General features: G+C 46.1%; 1 protein-coding gene across 1 annotated transcript in view; it reads left to right on the forward strand.

Annotated features, from left to right (window-relative positions):
- PCSK2 (proprotein convertase subtilisin/kexin type 2) overlaps positions 1–16,105 on the forward strand; it is a 281,880-nt gene extending 265,775 nt beyond the window's left edge. Inside the window, exons 11-12 of the mRNA XM_040447755.1 lie at positions 3,180–3,407; positions 13,110–16,105. Coding sequence (XP_040303689.1) covers positions 3,180–3,407; positions 13,110–13,596 — 715 coding nt within the window. The 3' untranslated portion in view covers positions 13,597–16,105. The remainder of the gene's footprint in view (positions 1–3,179; positions 3,408–13,109) is intronic.
- Positions 16,106–17,898: the final 1,793 nt, after the last annotated feature.

Raw genomic sequence — 17,898 nt, forward strand, 5'->3', positions numbered from 1 at the left:
GATTGGAAACAGAAAATCCCAATGACAGTAGTTAAACTGAGACAGGGTTTTATTTGTCTGCCATGTGAAAGATGAAACAGAGGTAAGGAGCCCAGGGCTACTTTGAGGGTGCCCCTGGGATGTGGGGAATCCAGCTCTTCCTAGATTTCTACTCTTCCACTTTCATGTTCTCCAGATGCTGCTGGAGCTCCAGCCATCACGCTGATATTTCAGGTAGAAAAAACTGGAAGAGCAAAGGGACAAAAGATACCCACCATTGGAGTCAGCCTCGTCTAAAGTTTTTTCTGAAAAGCCTCACCCAGTGGCTTTTGCTTATTTCTCATTGACCAGAGCTGTCACATGACCACCCCAGACTGCAGAGGAGGCTGGGAACTATAGCTTTGTAGCTGGTAACATTGCTGTTCTGAATAAAATTGAGGTTTCTTTCCTTAAAAAGGAACAGGGAGGGTAGATATGAGGGAGACAATAGCTATGTCCTCCAGTCTCCCGGTATCTACATGGGCAATCATTTACCACCTCTGGATCTCTGTTGTCTTACCTTAAAAATACAGAAAGCACACTGGGGCAAGAATCTACACCTGTCACTAGTCCCCACGTGATTCTGATGCAGGAGACTTGAGGACCAGAGTCTGAAGCCCCCTAGATGGGATAACACATCGGCTCCACTGTTGGTTTTCTTGGTATTGAGAGCTCCCCCATCATGGCAGCCCTCCCTTTTTAAACACTGAGTTATCGGTCTTTCCCACTGGGCTGTAGCCTCTGAGAGAACAGGGAGCTTCCTACGACATGCCCACAACTATTGCAGGGCCTAGAGCTGGTATACACTCAGTGAACCTCCATAGAATCACTTCATTGTGCAGGACCTTTCCATATACCTGTGCCTTATTTTCCCAACCATTATATAAAATATTTTTCATGTTATTTGTCCTATTACACTGTTCACAGTGACCTTTATATTGGAGATCATCTGTAAATTTACTATTTTTTATTATTTGATAAGCATAGCCTACAATTCTTGAGCTACCATGGTAGGAATAAAGCTTAAAGCAGATGGAAGAAATACTGTTTTGCACAATAGTGTATTCTGTCAATTCTGAAAGTGTTCAGAAGGGGGAATCATGAGGGACTTAGTTTTACCTCTCAGGTATGCATAAATGGCTGGCCAAACAGTGTCACAAACTCCGTTACATAAGAGTATGGTCTATCTGGTTTATTCTAGAAGTGAAAAGATCTTTGTTCTGATGCATTCTCTCTATTTCTCATGGACTCCATGAGAATAAATCTGTGGAGAAATATCTAACGAGCTCTCCAAGCTCCAGGAAGCATTGCATGTTTTTGTGGCAGAACCCCCAGCAAAGATGGGTGATAATCCACGTGCCAGCCTGCCGTCAGATCATCTCGAGACCACCACCTCCTCATTTATCAACACTTCGGTTTTTAATTAATTCAGAATCTCACTCCACCAAAACACTGAGCTTTTAGCCATAATCAACTTCTGGAAGCTTCACCCCATTCACCTGGGTCCTGGGAACCATATCAAGATATGTTCATAAATTTCCCAAATAAGCAGTGACCTTCCTTGAAACTTTCTCCTTAATAGCTGAAGGTCTGCATTGCAAGAGTACATGAATCATTGGCATATTTTGGCTCTGACTCAAGCCTTTGAACCAATGAACGCTGCATGTATTGAAATCAAATGAGTTATGTTGTTCCTGGTCTTTTGAATTATTTGACTTCTAAAGAGAACCACAGTGCAGGGTTTTTCCAACTTTTTGCTTATGACTCGCAGGAATAAATTTTGCATAGCAACCCAACACCACACACACATACACAGATCCAAGAAAAGTAGTTTCCCGTAGTACATGCTAATGCACGCTCTTATTCTTTTCTGTTCTGTTCTGTTCATTTTTTAATGATAGTCCCATTCATTAAAGCACGGGTTTTCAAGCCTAGCTGTCTACTAGAATTGGCCTGGGAAGTGTTAACAATTTCCAAAGCCTGAGTCTAACTCCCAGAGATTCTGATTTAATTGGTCTGAGATGTGGCCTAAGCAATGGGATTTGAAATGTCTCACCAGAAGATTTTAATGTGCAGCCCACATAGATAATCTGTGCAGTTAAGTTGCTTTCTTGGCCCACAGATGGGTCTGACTTGCCCTTTGAAAAACACAGGCAGTGAGTTAGATGCTGGTTTCCAAAGACAGTAGCGTCTGCAAGCAGATGTGCTTATTCACCGGACAAACAGCGTACAAAGGACTGCTGTCCTGGGCCCCGGGAACATGAATATGCTGAAGATACCATCTCTGCCCTTGAAGAAATGACAGCCTCATTTGCACAAATGGAACATATCCATGGAGCCAACGCCCAGATCAAGAAGCAGAGCACTGCCTTCACCCAGAAGCTCCCTTGTGTCACCTTCCAGCCCCCTCTCCAAGACTAACCACTAACCTGACTTCTAACAGCACAGATTACTTGGGTCTGTTTTGATACTTTAAACAAAAGAAATAGTATACAGTATGTTCTCTTCTGTGTCTGGCTTCATTAGGGTGACATTCCATTTGACAGATTCATCTGTATTATTCAGCGTAGCTATAGTTCATTCGTTCTCATTGTAAGACAGTATTTCACATCCAATAAATACACCTCAGTTGGCTTATTCATTTTATTGTGGCTGGGTATTTGGGGCTTTGTCGTTTGGGCCTGTGAACGTTCCAGTACACGTCAGGTGGATATATACACACATTTTGGGGGGGATGCATACCTAGGAATGGAACTTCTGGGCCATAGCTTGGACACTGGGACAACATGAGAAGATACAGCCAAATGGTTTTCCAAAGTATCAGCAGCAAGTTACAGTCCCATGTGCAAAGTATGTGGGCTCCAGTGGCTTGACATCTTTGCCAGTACTTAGTATTGTCAGTCTTTTTCATTTCAGCCATTCCAGTGTGTGTTAGAATGTGCATTTGAAGTAAATTTATTTAAGTAAGAAGACAAGATGTTTAAATGTAGATATATAATGGCTCTAGATGGTGCATGGAAATCCTCCCTTCGCGGTTCATAGATGTTCCAAATCCTACAAAGGGTATATGTGCTTAGTCATTTTCTCTCTCTCTCTCTCTCTCTTGCCTTGTGCCCTCCCCCTTACCCTTGTTCTCAAATCTCTCTGCCTCTGGTATCCAGCCTGGGTCTGACCTGGAGAGACATACAGCATCTGACTGTGCTTACCTCCAAACGGAACCAGCTTCACGACGAGGTCCATCAATGGCGGAGGAATGGGGTTGGCCTGGAGTTTAATCACCTCTTTGGCTACGGGGTCCTTGATGCAGGCGCCATGGTGAAAATGGCTAAAGACTGGAAAACTGTGCCCGAGAGATTCCACTGTGTAGGAGGCTCCGTGCAGGACCCTGAGTAAGTGGGGGGTGGCAGTTGCATGTTGAAAACACCCCAGAGGTGGTGCTGTGGCATTGGCAACAATCTCAGATTCCCTCTCTGTCTGCTTGAGATACACTGGATTTGATTCAGGGACAACCAGCTTCCAGGCAGAGCTATAGAGCTGCACAAGCTCAGGAACCCCATGTACGTAGAACACAGTTAGGTGACTCTGAACCCGTGCTTTTAGGTGTGATCCTTTATTGTTTCACTGGCTTATACCATTATTTTTAAGTGCACAAGTCAACCAGTGTAACTGGGTCCCAGATCACTAAATAGACCATGACCGTGACCAATATCTCAGAAGTCCCTTGTGTCCCCTTCCATCATGGCCTCCCCAAGAGTAACCACTATTCTTCTAACTCCATAGATTATTTGGCCTGTTTTATACTTAATATACGTGAAATGAGACACTGTCTTCTCCTTTATATCTGGATTCTTTAGCTCAGAATGATTCATCCATGTTTAGTGTACTTGTAGTTGGTTTATTCTCGTGACTAAACAATGTTCTGTTATGTGACTATAACACAGCTTTCTTATTCGTTCTATTGGTGAGGCGGCATAAGGACTTGATTTGATTCTGAGTGAGGTAGATAGCCATTTGGAGGGATTTGAGTGAGGAGTTCCCCACACAGAAACCACCAGTCTGGTCACCTGCACCTACGTCCCTTTTAACTTCCAATCACAGCAAGAGGATTGGATAAAAAGGACCCCTTGTATTTAATTTCTCTCCTCGTTGATTCGTCAGTAAGATGAAAGTAGCAATTCTTATCATTATTATCTTTAATGGAGGCATTGTTTACGTACAGTGAAACGCACAGAACTTAAATGTATTATCTGGGTTTTGATGTATACATCTAGGTAGCCACCACCCGATCACGTGATGGAACATTCCATCACCCTAGAAGGATTCCTCGTTCCCCCTTCCGGTTCATCCCCACGTCCTATACACAACCATTTTCATTCCTGTCCCTATAGATTAGCTTTACCACTTCTTGGACTTTATCTAACTAGAATCACGTGATAGGGATGTGTCCAGTTTCTTTGACTCACTATTATGTTGATGAGATCCACCCCAGTGCTCATGTGCAGTAGTGACTCCTTCACTCTCATTGTTGTGCAGTGTTCCATTCTGAAAACACACCTGCGATTATAGCATTTAAATAGTGCTAAAACCCATCCCTCTAACCACCCACCCTGGCCTCATTTCTGTCGATCATCTGAGTTTGGTCAGAGTGAGACGCTCAGAGCACATCCTCCCTCTCTTTTCACCCTCGGTCCTAGATCCTCTGCAGATTCGTAGTCAGTTACGCAGACCTAGACTCCAATCTTGATTTCACCAAACTGGGACAATACTTTTGACCTCCCTGAACATCTCTTTTAGCAATCCTCAACCTTTGTACCTTGGCCCTTTTGCCAGGACAGTGAAGTCTACGGACCCCATCTCAGCACGATGTTTTTAGATGCACTAGATAAAATACATAGGACTACAAAGAAAGGAAGCCAATGATAAACAAAATGCTACAATTACTGTCGGTAATTGTAATGGGATATGAACATCTCTGGGCTCTTTGATGGCAGACTCTGAGGAAGTGCTGATACCACTCCGGCATGTGGAAAAGCTACATTGTCCTTACAAGTTAGTGCAAATTAATATGTAGGGGGTTCCGCCATCTAAAGTCTTATACCCCCTGAATTCCCTCCTTATTTCCCAAAGCAAAACCTCCTTCTCTCTTTCCTCACCAGGCTGCTAGGAGACCTTAATAAGACAACAGACATAATGCTGGCACATAGTAGCCACTCAGTAAATGTAGCTTTCCCATTCCCTCTCATCTGTGACTTTGGACACTCCTAGTTCACACTGTGGGAAAAGGAAAGATCATAATGTAGAATTTTAGATGCCATAATTGTCTGATTCCTATATGAATTCAAGGTTGTGACCTACACTGTCCTCCCAACATCCCAACCACTGTTGGTTGAGCCACCGTCCTCACTGTTCATTCCCTGGACCCCCAGAAAATGGCACCAAGTGGACATTGTATCGTCCATGACCAGTCCATGACCTCCTAAGCAGAGCTCCCGCCAGCACTAGGTGGAAAAGTAAAGCATCAGCCCACGTCCTTTCTCTAATAGCTTTTTTTTTAATGTGTATTTATTTTTGAGAGAGAGAGAGACAGGGTGCAAACAGGGGAGGGGCAGAGAGAGAGGGAATCCGGAGCGGGTTCAGGGCTCTGAGCTGTCAGCATGGAGCCTGACATGTGGCTCGAACCCACGAACCGTGAGATCATGACCTGAGCCAAAGTCGGATGCTTAACAGACTGAGCCACCCAGGTGCCCCACTAATAACTTTTTTTAAACAGAGCTGCATAAGCCCCACTTGACATGCTAGTAAAAAACAGCTGCTCCTGCAGCCTCCCCATCAGTTTTCCCAAGGCTGCCATGCACCTGAATCATTTCTGTTCATCCTTGTGCCCCTCTGCCCAGTAAGACAGGCTTCACCGTGGCCCAGACAAATTGGTCGAGTCGGTCAAGGTCACGGCGGCTGTAAGTAAGGAATTAACTTTCATTGGGCACTTACTGTGTGCCGTGTGCTTTTACATCCACCTAAGCTATCTAGCCACCCCATTGAGGGTGTGCCCTACCTCACACACCCAGGGTATGAGTATTTTGCAGGATGGACAGCAAAGTGGTCCCATGTTGCGCCTCAGAGAGAAGCACCTCCTAGGTGGCTGGGGTGAGGCCTTTGACCTACACTATTTGTACTTAATCCTGGTTAAGTCCAGGAGATACGTGCCGTCACTGTTACCTCTTCACGAGGCGGGGAGGGAGGAAGAGGCAGGGAGGCGGATGCAGAAAGCACAAGAAGTGTGCTCAAGGTCACAGAGGTCTAACCGAGACTTGAAACAAAGCCCATCTGAATGTAACCCCTCGGCTTGTCTCATTATATGACATTGGCCTTAGGGAGCTCCTACTGTGCGCTCGGGCCCTACATTAGGTGATACATCAGACCACCCTGCTGGCAGCTGGGGAGTGCCATTACATGTGAGAAGAGGCTCAGAAAGGTTAAGGGCACACCAAAGAACTCCTAGCTCTTGAGCCCCAAACTGGGATTTGAACCCAGGCACTCCGATGCCAGGACTCCATCGCTTGAGGAGCCTCTCCGTGTATCTCAGCGACCCCCTGCTGGAGGAGGTGAGGCCCAGCAGATAGCAGAAGGGCCTGGGGGGCTTCCTCTAGTAAAACCTTCCTTGGGGCGGGGACTCTGAAACACCCACCTAGAGGGTGGGCCCCCTCCCCAAACTCCATAACTGCCCTCCTGGAGTCCTTGTCTCTGCCAGAGTCTACAAACAGGGTGACAGAATGGAGACCAGACTGGGAACCACTGTCCAAATGGGGAAGGGAAGGGTAGATCCAAAGGAAACATTCAACGGGCATTGACCGCTGTGCTGCCCTCGTTCAAGTTCGGAACAGTCTTTGCGTGACTCGGAAGGCCCAGAAGGCTGGTACCGTGGTGAAGCTGTTCTGTATCTGAGCGTCCAGTACAATAGCTCGTGGCTAGGGAGCGCTGGAAACGTGGCTCATGTGCCTGGGAACCAAAGTTTCCATCGGGCCCAATTTCAGTTCATTTCAGTCTCAGTGGCCTCATGTGGCAGGCGGCCTCCATCTTGGACAGCTCAGCCCCGACCCCCATCTGGTCGTTATGCCATCACAGGAAGGCTGCTAAAGAACGCACACAGAACCCGAAGTGTACATCGGATAACAACCCCGCGAAGGGGTGTCCAGAAGTCCAGCCTGAAGGAAAGCCGACCCAGTCTCACAGCCTGTGCCTCTCCCAGGGCCCCCTGCGCTCGGGTCCACCGCTTGCTCCCCCCACACATGGCCTGCAGGACACTCCAGCAGCCCAGACGGCTGCCTGAGGCGGTCCTGGGAGAGGGCGGGCCCAGAAGAGCTGCTCGCAGAAGCTGCGGCTTTTCTCCCACCGCCCCATTTCATCACAGGAGGCTGCAGGGGTAGTCTCATCTACAGGTGAGAGGGCAGGAGGCTCAGGAAGAGAAAGTAAATCGTTCTGGTTCACAGAACCAGCAACTCCAACGTCGGTCAAAGCCCTGGGCCTGGAACCTCCTTCCCTTGTTGCACAGAGGGAAAGGTTTGCAGAAAGGGACTTCCCAAGAGGGAGGAAGGCTTATGGTGTTTGCTCCTTTACAGCTCAGGCAGCAGCAGGTAGGGGTCGAGACGTCCTCACGGCCATGCCATGAAGGCATTATCCACAGTTAGCTCCGCCAAAATTAACAGAAAGGTGGCCGGGTTGCAGAGGAATGGTCAGCTTAGTCCGGGTACACGTTGATAGCAGGCCTTGTTTTCTGAGCGCTCTCCGGACAAGGATGGATCCCTTGTGATCCCCCAGCTCTGTGTGTTTGTGAGGCGGGGGAGGGAGAGGGAGGAGAGCGAGGCAGAGAACACAGGCTGTGATGAAGGGCAGTTTATCTCAGTTTCTCAGTATGCATAGCATTCTGTCGTGATCCACATAAATGTTGAATTTGGAGCCAGAGGCGGTAAGTCTATCATGTTCCAGTTAGAGGATCTGGGGCCCAGAGATGTGACGGGCCCAGCAGCTCCCAACCAGCTCGGAACTTTACCCCATATCGGCAGCCTGGTGTTAAATGAAAGGACACCGGAAAGCCAATTCAGCACTGACTCAGCGGGGCCCTCCTCGGAACAGGAACCTAGTCTGTCTTGTTTGCTGGTGTGGCCTCAGTGCCTGGAAGGGTGCCCGGTGCCCAGCAGTCACGTGGCAAATATTGTTTGAATGAATGAATGTTCGGCCAGCAGTACTGGCTAAACGCTGGCGGGAGGACCCGCTCTCCAGCCAGAGGAATTGGGGAAGGAGGCCCCAGCCTTGTTGGAAGGACTCTGCGTCCCCTGGCACCTTTTGCACTGCCATCCACCCCACACCTGACTTTGTTCTCAGGTGCCCGTGGGTGAGATCTAGGGCAGATGTGCTTTTTTGTTGTTGTTGTTGTTTTTATTTTTTAACATTTGTTCATTTTTCGAGAGATGGAGAGAAAACAGAGTGTAAGCGGGAGAGAAGACAGGGAGGCACAGAATCCGAGGCAGGCTCCAGGCGCCGAGCTGTCAGCCCAAAACCCGATGCGGGGCTCGAACCCATGAACCGTGAGATCATGACACGAGCTGAAGACGGATGCTCAACCAACTGAGCCACCCCGGTGCCCCAGATGTACTTTTTGCGAAACTCAGAGGGTGGTACAGGTTGGTCCTTAGGGCAGCGCCCAGGCCTCTGTGCTACTGACAGAAAAGGCCTTGGTCACCATGAATCACTCTCCTGAGGGGCTGGGACAGAGGCATCTATAGCCGCTTGCTCTGACGTGTGGTGCTCACAGAAACGGCCCCTGAGTGGGCCGAGTGCCAACTATCAGGTCTATGGGTTTCCTCGGCATTAATCTTCCCAGGGAAGCAGTCAATTTGAAAAGCAATTTTCTAAAGAGACTTTATCAGCAAAGTCAGTGGGGAGGGTGTGCAACTAAAATTAGAAGGAAAAATACAACTGGCCTGAGTGTCTGCACCAGGCCAGCCGCGTGCAGTGAGCAGAGCAAACCCAGGCCCGCTCGCCGGCCCGCGGTAGCCGCGCGTCCTCTGAGGGCGGAAGCACAGGCTGTCCCCGCCCTTCCCTGCACCCACCCAAGAGATCTGTCTGCTCGGCTCCTTCAAGGCTGTGGCAAACTTGGAATTTTAAGTGAATTTGGAAGTAGATGTTAAAACCTGACGTGAATGCCAGAAGCAGCACGGGGGAGGGAGAGAAAAAAGCATGTACCTGGCCATGAACCAGCGGTGGGAGCTGTCACTGCCATGTGGAGTGCAGTGTCTTCCTGTGTGAGGAATGCCCACCTGTTGAGTGTTTTCCTGTGCCTGCCACGGAGCAGACATCTTAGACACCCAAGAAAGGACGGCTGTTATTAATAGTATCATTACCCTAATAAAACAACTGTAGCGCAACTAATTATTTTTACACGGTTGGGGATTCAGAACACAGGTAGCAGGCCACAGGTTCCTTCTGGGAAGCAGTGCTTATTTCTAGAGGTGAGGCAGTGGGCCACTCATTATTTGCAACAACACGCAAGGAAGTTACAAGCCATCCTCAGGCCCCCGAGTTGACCTTCTATAGGACTCAAACACGAGGCTTCTGTACATACTCCCTCAAAGTTCAGAGAGTAGCTCAAACCTCTCGATGGGTGCCTCATTTTCTGCAGCGAATGAGTTCCAGAATGTGGCCTGTAGGACTGTTTAAGGATCTCAGCAGAGTCTCCTCTTGTTCCACAAACAACCATCTCCTATTTCGACCTATAAATTAACTTTTCCTGAGCAAATAAGGATTTGCTTTTCCTTCAAAATAAGGATGGATTGTATTCCTTTTCCTCTCACAAAAGCAATACATGGAGAAATACATTGCAGAAAATACAAGTGGGCAAAAACAAACAAACAAACAAAAAACGGTGGTAAGAAACCCCTGGAAATCCTGTTCCTCTGCTTTGCGGACGCCATGATACCCGCCGAGAAGCTTACCTCTGAGGGGGGAAATGGCGTTCTTTCTCTTCCAAGCTTGCTACTTTTAATTCACACAGGGCTTTTCATCTCACTTCAAAGTGACATAGCATTCCAAGAAGAATCCACTGGAATGTTCCCTCTCTTGGGGGCCTGGTCGCCATGCATTCAGTGGGCAGTTCACGTGGCAGGGCAGGAATGGCAGAGTTTCGCAAGCAGACTCCCCAGGGGTACTTGGAGTGGACTCCATCCCCCACGCACACCCCAGCCCCAAGGCTGCTGGGACAATTTGTGAATCCTAATACAAGCGGTGTGGTTGTGCCCACTCCAATCTGTCTTCTGCTTTCCGAGGTGAGAGCAAAATGCCCATCATCTTTTAGCCTCCTCCAGCCCTTCTCACAGATACGCTCTCTCATCCCTTAAGCAGAGCAACAGGGAGCCTGTCTTCTAGTTTCCCCTCCTGCAGGGAAGGGGGTAGCCGAGAGTCATTTGTCCAAGCTCAAAGCAGCTGTGGAGGGAATCTGGCTAAGTCATGGCGTCTACTGAAGCCCCCTTAGCCATGGTGTGCTTGAAGGTTGTTTCAGGTTTGGTCCAAAATGGATTTCTCCCTTTCTATCCTAAGAGCTCATCTCGGCCCTGGAATACCTTCCTTCCTGTATGAAGGAGCTTGTTGTTCATTTACAGAAACCCCGTTGCATGTGGGCGGGGGGGGGGGGGATCTGATGCCCAGCTTCGGTGGCCATGCCATCTCTGACCCTTAGCCAGTCAAAGAAATATTTCCAGTGTCCCCCCGGGAGCAGCAATGTCACTTTTCTGCCAGGGTTTCCACGAATTGGCTTGTAAAGGGACTGTCACTTAGTGGGGAGTCCCAGAGCCCCTGAGGCTCAAGTCTAGAAGGAAAGCCTCCATTTGGGACCTGCCTCTTTGTCTGTATAGAAACTCAGAAGTGGAATGTGGCATTGCACTCATATCTGAGGTCTGGACATTCCAGGAGCCTCCGGCAAGGCGGCTGGGAGACCTGCCAAACAGGATCCACAGTTTGACAAAAATAGAATGTGCTTACATCGGAAGCACGAGAGATTTTCGTGGTGATGGTGGTGGTGGCATCAGGTTCCAAATGAACATATGCAAATAATTTAGATCTGTGCTCCCCAGTATGGGAGCAACTAGCCACAGGTGGCTATTTAATGAAATCAAATAAATTTAAATTAACCATTCAAATTAAATTTCATTAAAAACTCAGTTCCTCACTCACACTCGTCAGGTGCTCGATAGCCACATGTGGCCAGTGGCTACTATATTGGACACTACAGATACAGAACCTTTTCATCATTGTAGAAAGTTCTAATGGCCAGTTCTGGTCTAGGCGTTTGTAATTGTACGATACATGAGTGTATGTATGTATTTTATCTGCACAGCAATTCTTCAGTATAAGAAGTAATATCTCCATTGTACAGGTAAGGACGATGAGCCCAGATAGTACAGATGCTTCGCCTATGACTGGACCTTCATTCTACCCACATAGCTCTCTACCTATAGGCAGGAGCCCAAATGATTGTTGGTCGTGTTATTAGCTTACCCGCTACGTTTCTGACCCTATTGTGAGTAAATACATCTTTTTTAAGAGATCTAGGTAGTGGCCTTCCATACTTTGACCTCCAAAGCTGACCTAAGGCTTGCTCTCCACCAAACGGGATGATTTTCCCAGAGTTTGGTACACCACCTCCACCACCATCACTGGATCTCCATGGCCAATGGATATTTCATGCATCATTCAGCATCAACATCTATGCAGAGTGTATACAGCAGCATTCCATGAAGCTATTAAAGCATATATTTTGAAAGTTCCTCAGGAGAGTACTGACTTTATCATTGAGCTACAGGGTAAGCTTCGGCAAGCCCTCCCAGGTTTGTGGCTTTGGTTCCAAGGGTCATGCAGAACCAAGGCTTGCCTCTGAGCTGGGTGTGTGATCATCTTTTTGTAGATGGGCTTTACAAGACGTATGCTTTAAAATGCCCGCCATTTTATGCTTCAAAATAAAAATCTTGTCAAGGGAGAATATTCGCATAGGGAAAACCCCATGATCCAGGCACTGTGCTCTGTGTTTTCATACATGGTCTTATTTAATTTCATAAAACTCAACTATAAAGACAGTGAGACTTCAAAGTATTTAAATAATTTGCCAAAGCTCTCCTGACCAGTAAGCATAGAAGAGAATTCTAACCCAGAGAGGTTTGTTCCTGAAGTCTGGAGTCTTTCCATTACACCATGCCGTCCTCAAATGTAGTTTATTATGTTTCTGACTCAAGAACCTTTGAGCATCTTGCCTTCAAAGGAGGCCATATCCGGGAAGAAGATTGGTTGCATGGGAAGTCAACTGACGAATCTTTCACTAGGTTTAATTAACCCCATTTCAGCTTTCTCGATGATAGTAATAATCATATGAGCAATAACTTCTGTTTACCAAGATACTTAGCACTTTAAAAGAAAGGCATTATGAGCTCCTGTCTCAGCCTGGGCTGTCCCAAAACAGACCCGGAAGTGAGACCTGGGTGCTGACAATGTTTTGAGAGATGACCCCAGGAAGCACAAGCGAGGAACGGAGATGGATGAGCCAGTCAGAAGTGCATTGATGAGCGAGTTGTCACTGTGGGCAACAGGCTCAGTTCCACTGGGGACATTGAGTTGTCCTGCTGAGGAACAGGGAAGCCAGGATCTATTTATCTATGACTTTCTAATCCCAACCACTGGTAGAGAGTTGTCCCTGAGTGGTTAAATCCCTGGCACTTTGGGACTGCCCTGCACCTTGGCTGAGGAAGCTCCCATGATGTGGGGGGAAGCTCCAGGAAAGAAGGCGGGAGATGCTGATACCTGAGGTGGGAAGCAGTCAGGGCAGCCACAGGTGAACTCAGAGGTGACTTAGAAGTGAGAAGGGAGTGAACAGCATCCACTACACCCCTTCCGCACAGAAGGTTCAGAGGTCATAGGTAAGGTGTTCGGGGGTCACACCGCTGGTCTGTCTGATCAGCCCCAAGGCTGAACCTGCCTGGTACCTGCACCTGCCTTCAAAACCCCAAGTCTAGTGTGCCCACCCTTACCATATCTCCTCACTTTGCCCTCAGGAAAATACCCTCCACTGGCAAGTTGGTGCTCACCCTCACGACCGACGCATGTGAGGGGAAAGAGAACTTCGTCCGCTACCTTGAGCACGTCCAAGCTGTCATCACGGTCAATGCAAGCAGGAGAGGAGACCTGAACATCAACATGACTTCCCCAATGGGCACCAAGTCCATCTTGCTGAGCCGGCGTCCACGGGATGACGACTCCAAGGTGGGCTTTGACAAGTGGCCTTTCATGACCACCCACACGTGGGGGGAAGACGCCCGAGGAACCTGGACCCTGGAGCTGGGGTTTGTCGGGAGCACCCCCCAGAAGGGGGTGCTGAAGGAGTGGACACTGATGCTGCATGGCACGCAGAGCGCCCCTTACATTGACCAGGTTGTGAGGGATTACCAGTCCAAGCTGGCCATGTCCAAGAAGGAGGAGCTGGAGGAGGAGCTGGATGAAGCCGTGGAGAGAAGTCTGAAGAGCATCCTGCGCGAGAACTAGCACCGCGCCCAGGCCGCCACCGCCTCCCCCCCTCCCCCATCTCTGCCTTCTCTGTCCTCCTTCCACACTCTGTCAGGAGCCTCGCAGTTACTGTCACCCTCACACAAGCGATCCCAGCCTCCCGATCTGAAGCTTCGCTCACTGTCAGTGATTCTTTTCGTTACAATGGCAGCAATCTTTTTCATTCTCGGCCCCAAATACAGTGTTCCCACCAACACCTATGTCCTATTTGTGACTCTAAGCTCTTTGTTTGTGTCATTCAAATAGGTGGTAGCCAGCAAACAAAACTGGGACAGCTTTCTCCTCCATTTTTTTCATATCTGAGAAGAGACTGCTTTGAAAACGCCACGCACAGTGACTCCAAGAACGCTTATTCATGGTCTCAACCGAGGACTTGTTACATAAAAAGAAAAAGATTATAACAGAAGGTGAGCTCTGAATCGCTAAAGCACAACAGATGCCGTCGATCCTTTGGGGGAAAATGTTTCGAGCTTAGCAAGATTTTTCAGTGACGTAGATGGTGGTTATGATGCGAAAGGCGCCATCCGTGACAGCCCTGATTACTGGCTGGGGAAAGAAAGAGTCAAAAAGCATGAGCATTGGAAATCTTAACCACCAACACCAACAGGTGTTGTCCTACTCAGCCAGCGTGATACGTGTAAAACCTGCGTAGCTTGGCTGTCCTTTTCACCAGCTGCTGCTCTGAGTTATGGTAAAATCTGCTAGAGAAGCCCAAATTACTCAGTTTGTATAGAATTCATCCCAGCCCCAATTTTCTGGGGTTCCTCACATAGCTATCCAAAAGAAAAAAAAAAAGGCAAGGCAGGTCTGGCAACATGTCTAGTAAAGAATAGCTTAGTAGCTTAGAACACAGGAACGTTCCTTTTCCCAAAACACTTTGGGGCTTCTTACTCTGATGTAAGTGAGACGTGGGATGAGTATTTTTGGCACACATATACTCGGGCGTTGATTTCCAGAACATATGGTTGTGATTTCTTTGCTGTGTTGGGGAAATGGCCTGTGTTCTAGAAGAGGCGTGTGAAGGGTGAAAAGGGGCATGTTTGAAGATGTGGACCTCCATTTGTGTGAAGCCTCTTCTGCCAAAGTTGGGGGGGGGGGGTGGAAGGAGGAATGCTGACTCATCTCTCAGCCACGTGAGGCCCCGAAGGAAGCCAGAGAAGGCCTCCATAGGGAAAGCATACAGTCACCATGTTGACAGCTACACGATCCATGAAGATATTCAACACGCAACCCAAAGGAGACAGGTGTCTCTCCCTGCCCCCCAAAGACACAGCACCATTTCATTACCAAATAGGAATGCTCTCTGACCCGTCATCCCTTTGTTTTTCTACCCAAGGATTGCCCCTCATCCCCAGTCCCAAGGCCCACCCATTCCCAAGAAATGAGTTATTTGTTTGATTTGATTCCCAAGAACAGGTCAACCACTCCTTCCCATGGGAGCATGTAGCGAAGCTCGGAGCGCCTTTCCTTTAAAGCCAGCAACACAGGGCACTAGGTTCCGTTCCCTGAAGGTGGCAACTTTAAGAGAAAACTCTGGAAAACCCATTTTCTTCCTCCCCCCCCATATTGGCATGAATTTCTGTCTTCTCTAACACCGTCTGACCTTCTCTATACGATGCTTTAAAATGTAATAATATTTATGATTTTTAAAAGAAATTTATTACCTGTCATGAAGGTCTTTTTAAACCACTTTAGATTTAAAGAAAAAATTAATGGAAACCATCAAAAATCCATTTCATATTAACAGTCTGAAAATAAACCAAAGGACATTATGTGTGCATATGTGTACAAGTGCACACAGAAATATATATACATATGTAGACTATATACATGTGTGTATGTATGTGTATATATATATACACTTGTATAAATGTATATACACACATATACCTAAAATGTGTGTATGTGTATTTATTGAAGAAACAGACACCATATTCATCTCTAAAAGAATATTCAGAGACTATCAAGATGATTCTGGCTGAAGAAAAAGGCCGGTGGAAATTCAGGTGAAAATGTTCATTGATTCCCATTACATCACCTCTGTGATTTTTGCAGCTCTCTGTATAAACATTAAATGTCTTATATAGCAGCAAAAATATAAAATAGTTGTCCATATTTTCACAGCTGTGGTATAATTTATGAAATTAGAGAGTAACTTATCAGCTTCTTAATAGAAATGGCAAGTTTTGATATGAGTATACAGTATATAAAAATATATATAGTGCTATATACAAATATTTGGTCTCTATTTCATTTTTTGCACCAGTATTAACACACAAATATGTCCAGCTAGTGAGGTTTTTATGATATCCCTGATCCTAATGCAAGAGACAGTTATTTATAATCATTTATTTTAAAAAATGAAAATAAGTGAATAATGATTACTCAAGTTAACATTGTTACTCCCCATGACAGGATTTTTTAAGTAAATTTAAAAAGACATGTTGTAAATTAGGAGACTTAACAATAAAGCATTACCTTCCAGAAATTATGTGGGATGTGATATATATTCTATAAAAACACTTTCATCTGTTCTAGGAGCAGATGATAAAAAGTTGCCAAAGAGAGAGCTAAATAAAAAGCCTGCCTTCATAAATTTGCCTGAGAGATTCATAATTAGAAAATAAATCATATACAAACTACAATCTACAGCAGCATTTTTCAAACCCAGGTTACATCCCATTAGGTTGTAAAAAAATTTTAGGGAGTCAAAACCAACATTTTGGAATAGAATAAAATAGAATAGAATAGGAACTGGAATAGAATGGAATACATCATGCATATCAGTAAGTATTTCTTAAAATATCTGCCTTGAATGTGTGTGTGTGTGTGTGTGTGTGTGTGTGTGTGTGTGTGTGTGTTGGCTCACAAGGTAAAATATTTCTAATTGTGGGTTGTGGCCAAAAATCTTTTAGAAAGACTACTCTAGAATGTATTCATCAAGCTAGACTGAGTTATGCTGTAATAACAAACAGCCCCAAAATGTCAGTGGCTTAACACAGCAAAAGTATATCATTCACACTAATTCTTCTGAGGGTTCAGGTGACTCCCCAAGGCCAGAGACTCGGGGATTCAGGCTGCTTTGATCTTCAATCTTATGGGTTGTGATCAGAACACAAGACTGCTAAATCACTCTACAGAAGAGAACCCATGGAGGACACTCATCCACTCTTATGTTCAGCCTGAAGGAGATTTACACATACAGTAAAACCTTGGTTTGTGAGCATCATTTGTTCCAGAAATATGCTTGTAATCCAAAGCACTTGTATATCAAAGTGAATTTCAAGAACCATTGGCTCAGTGGTGATCATGCGACGTTCGGCATCACGTACTACTCATATTGCAAGACATCGCTCGTGTCTCAAGTTAAAATTTATTAGAAATGTTTGCCCGTCTTGCAGAACACTCACAGAACAAGTTACTCACAATCCAAGGTTTTACTGTACACCATTTGAGCTACTATGCATTGGCCAGTACTGGTCAATGACCTCTACCACAGATAAAGCTTGACATTCTCTTAAAATATAGTAAATACTGATTTACATGGCCAACCTCTCTTCATGGATAGCCATGAACAGCATTACAAAGTAGCTGTAACCATGTAACCACACGCTATTCTAGCAATCTTAATAGTTATTAATAAAACATTAATGTATTTTATTTATCTTGGTTCATTGTAAAAACAACATTTAATTTTCTCCTATGATAGAATGCTTCTCAAACCCAATGAGTAAAATCTTTAGAGAGGCCAAAAACAGCCATTGAAAGGAGTAAGGTCCAAAGTCTGAGGTTGTGACAAACCGAGACACTGCTTTTCAATACTTAAGTCCAAAAATTGATTTCCAAAAGATTAAGTTAAAACTGATCATTCTTATTGTGTTATTACTGTACTGTCATTGTTAGTATCACTTATAAATTAGTAAGAGTAGCTTTCAGGTGATCAATGCCTTTCATCGCAGTGAAAACCACACACTATAAAACCTTTGGGAAACATAGCCAAGCATTTTAATTTTTTTAATGTTTATTTTTGAGAGAGAAAGAGAGACAGAGTGTGAGTGGGGAAGGGGACGAGAAAGGGAGACACAGAATCTAAAGCAGGCTTCCAGCTCTGAGCTGTCTGTCAACACATAGCCCGACCTGGAGCTCGAACCCACAAACTATGATATCATGACCTGAGCCAAAGTCAGATGCTTAACTGACTGAACCACCCAGACGCCCTGAAGCATTTTAGATTTAGAGAGAGAAATGCTCAATTAGGGGAACTGGTGCTCTCATAGCCAG

Source organism: Herpailurus yagouaroundi, unplaced genomic scaffold, assembly GCF_014898765.1.
Source record: "Herpailurus yagouaroundi ecotype Mexico unplaced genomic scaffold, PumYag 196, whole genome shotgun sequence".
In the NCBI taxonomy this organism is placed as follows: domain Eukaryota; kingdom Metazoa; phylum Chordata; class Mammalia; order Carnivora; family Felidae; genus Herpailurus; species Herpailurus yagouaroundi.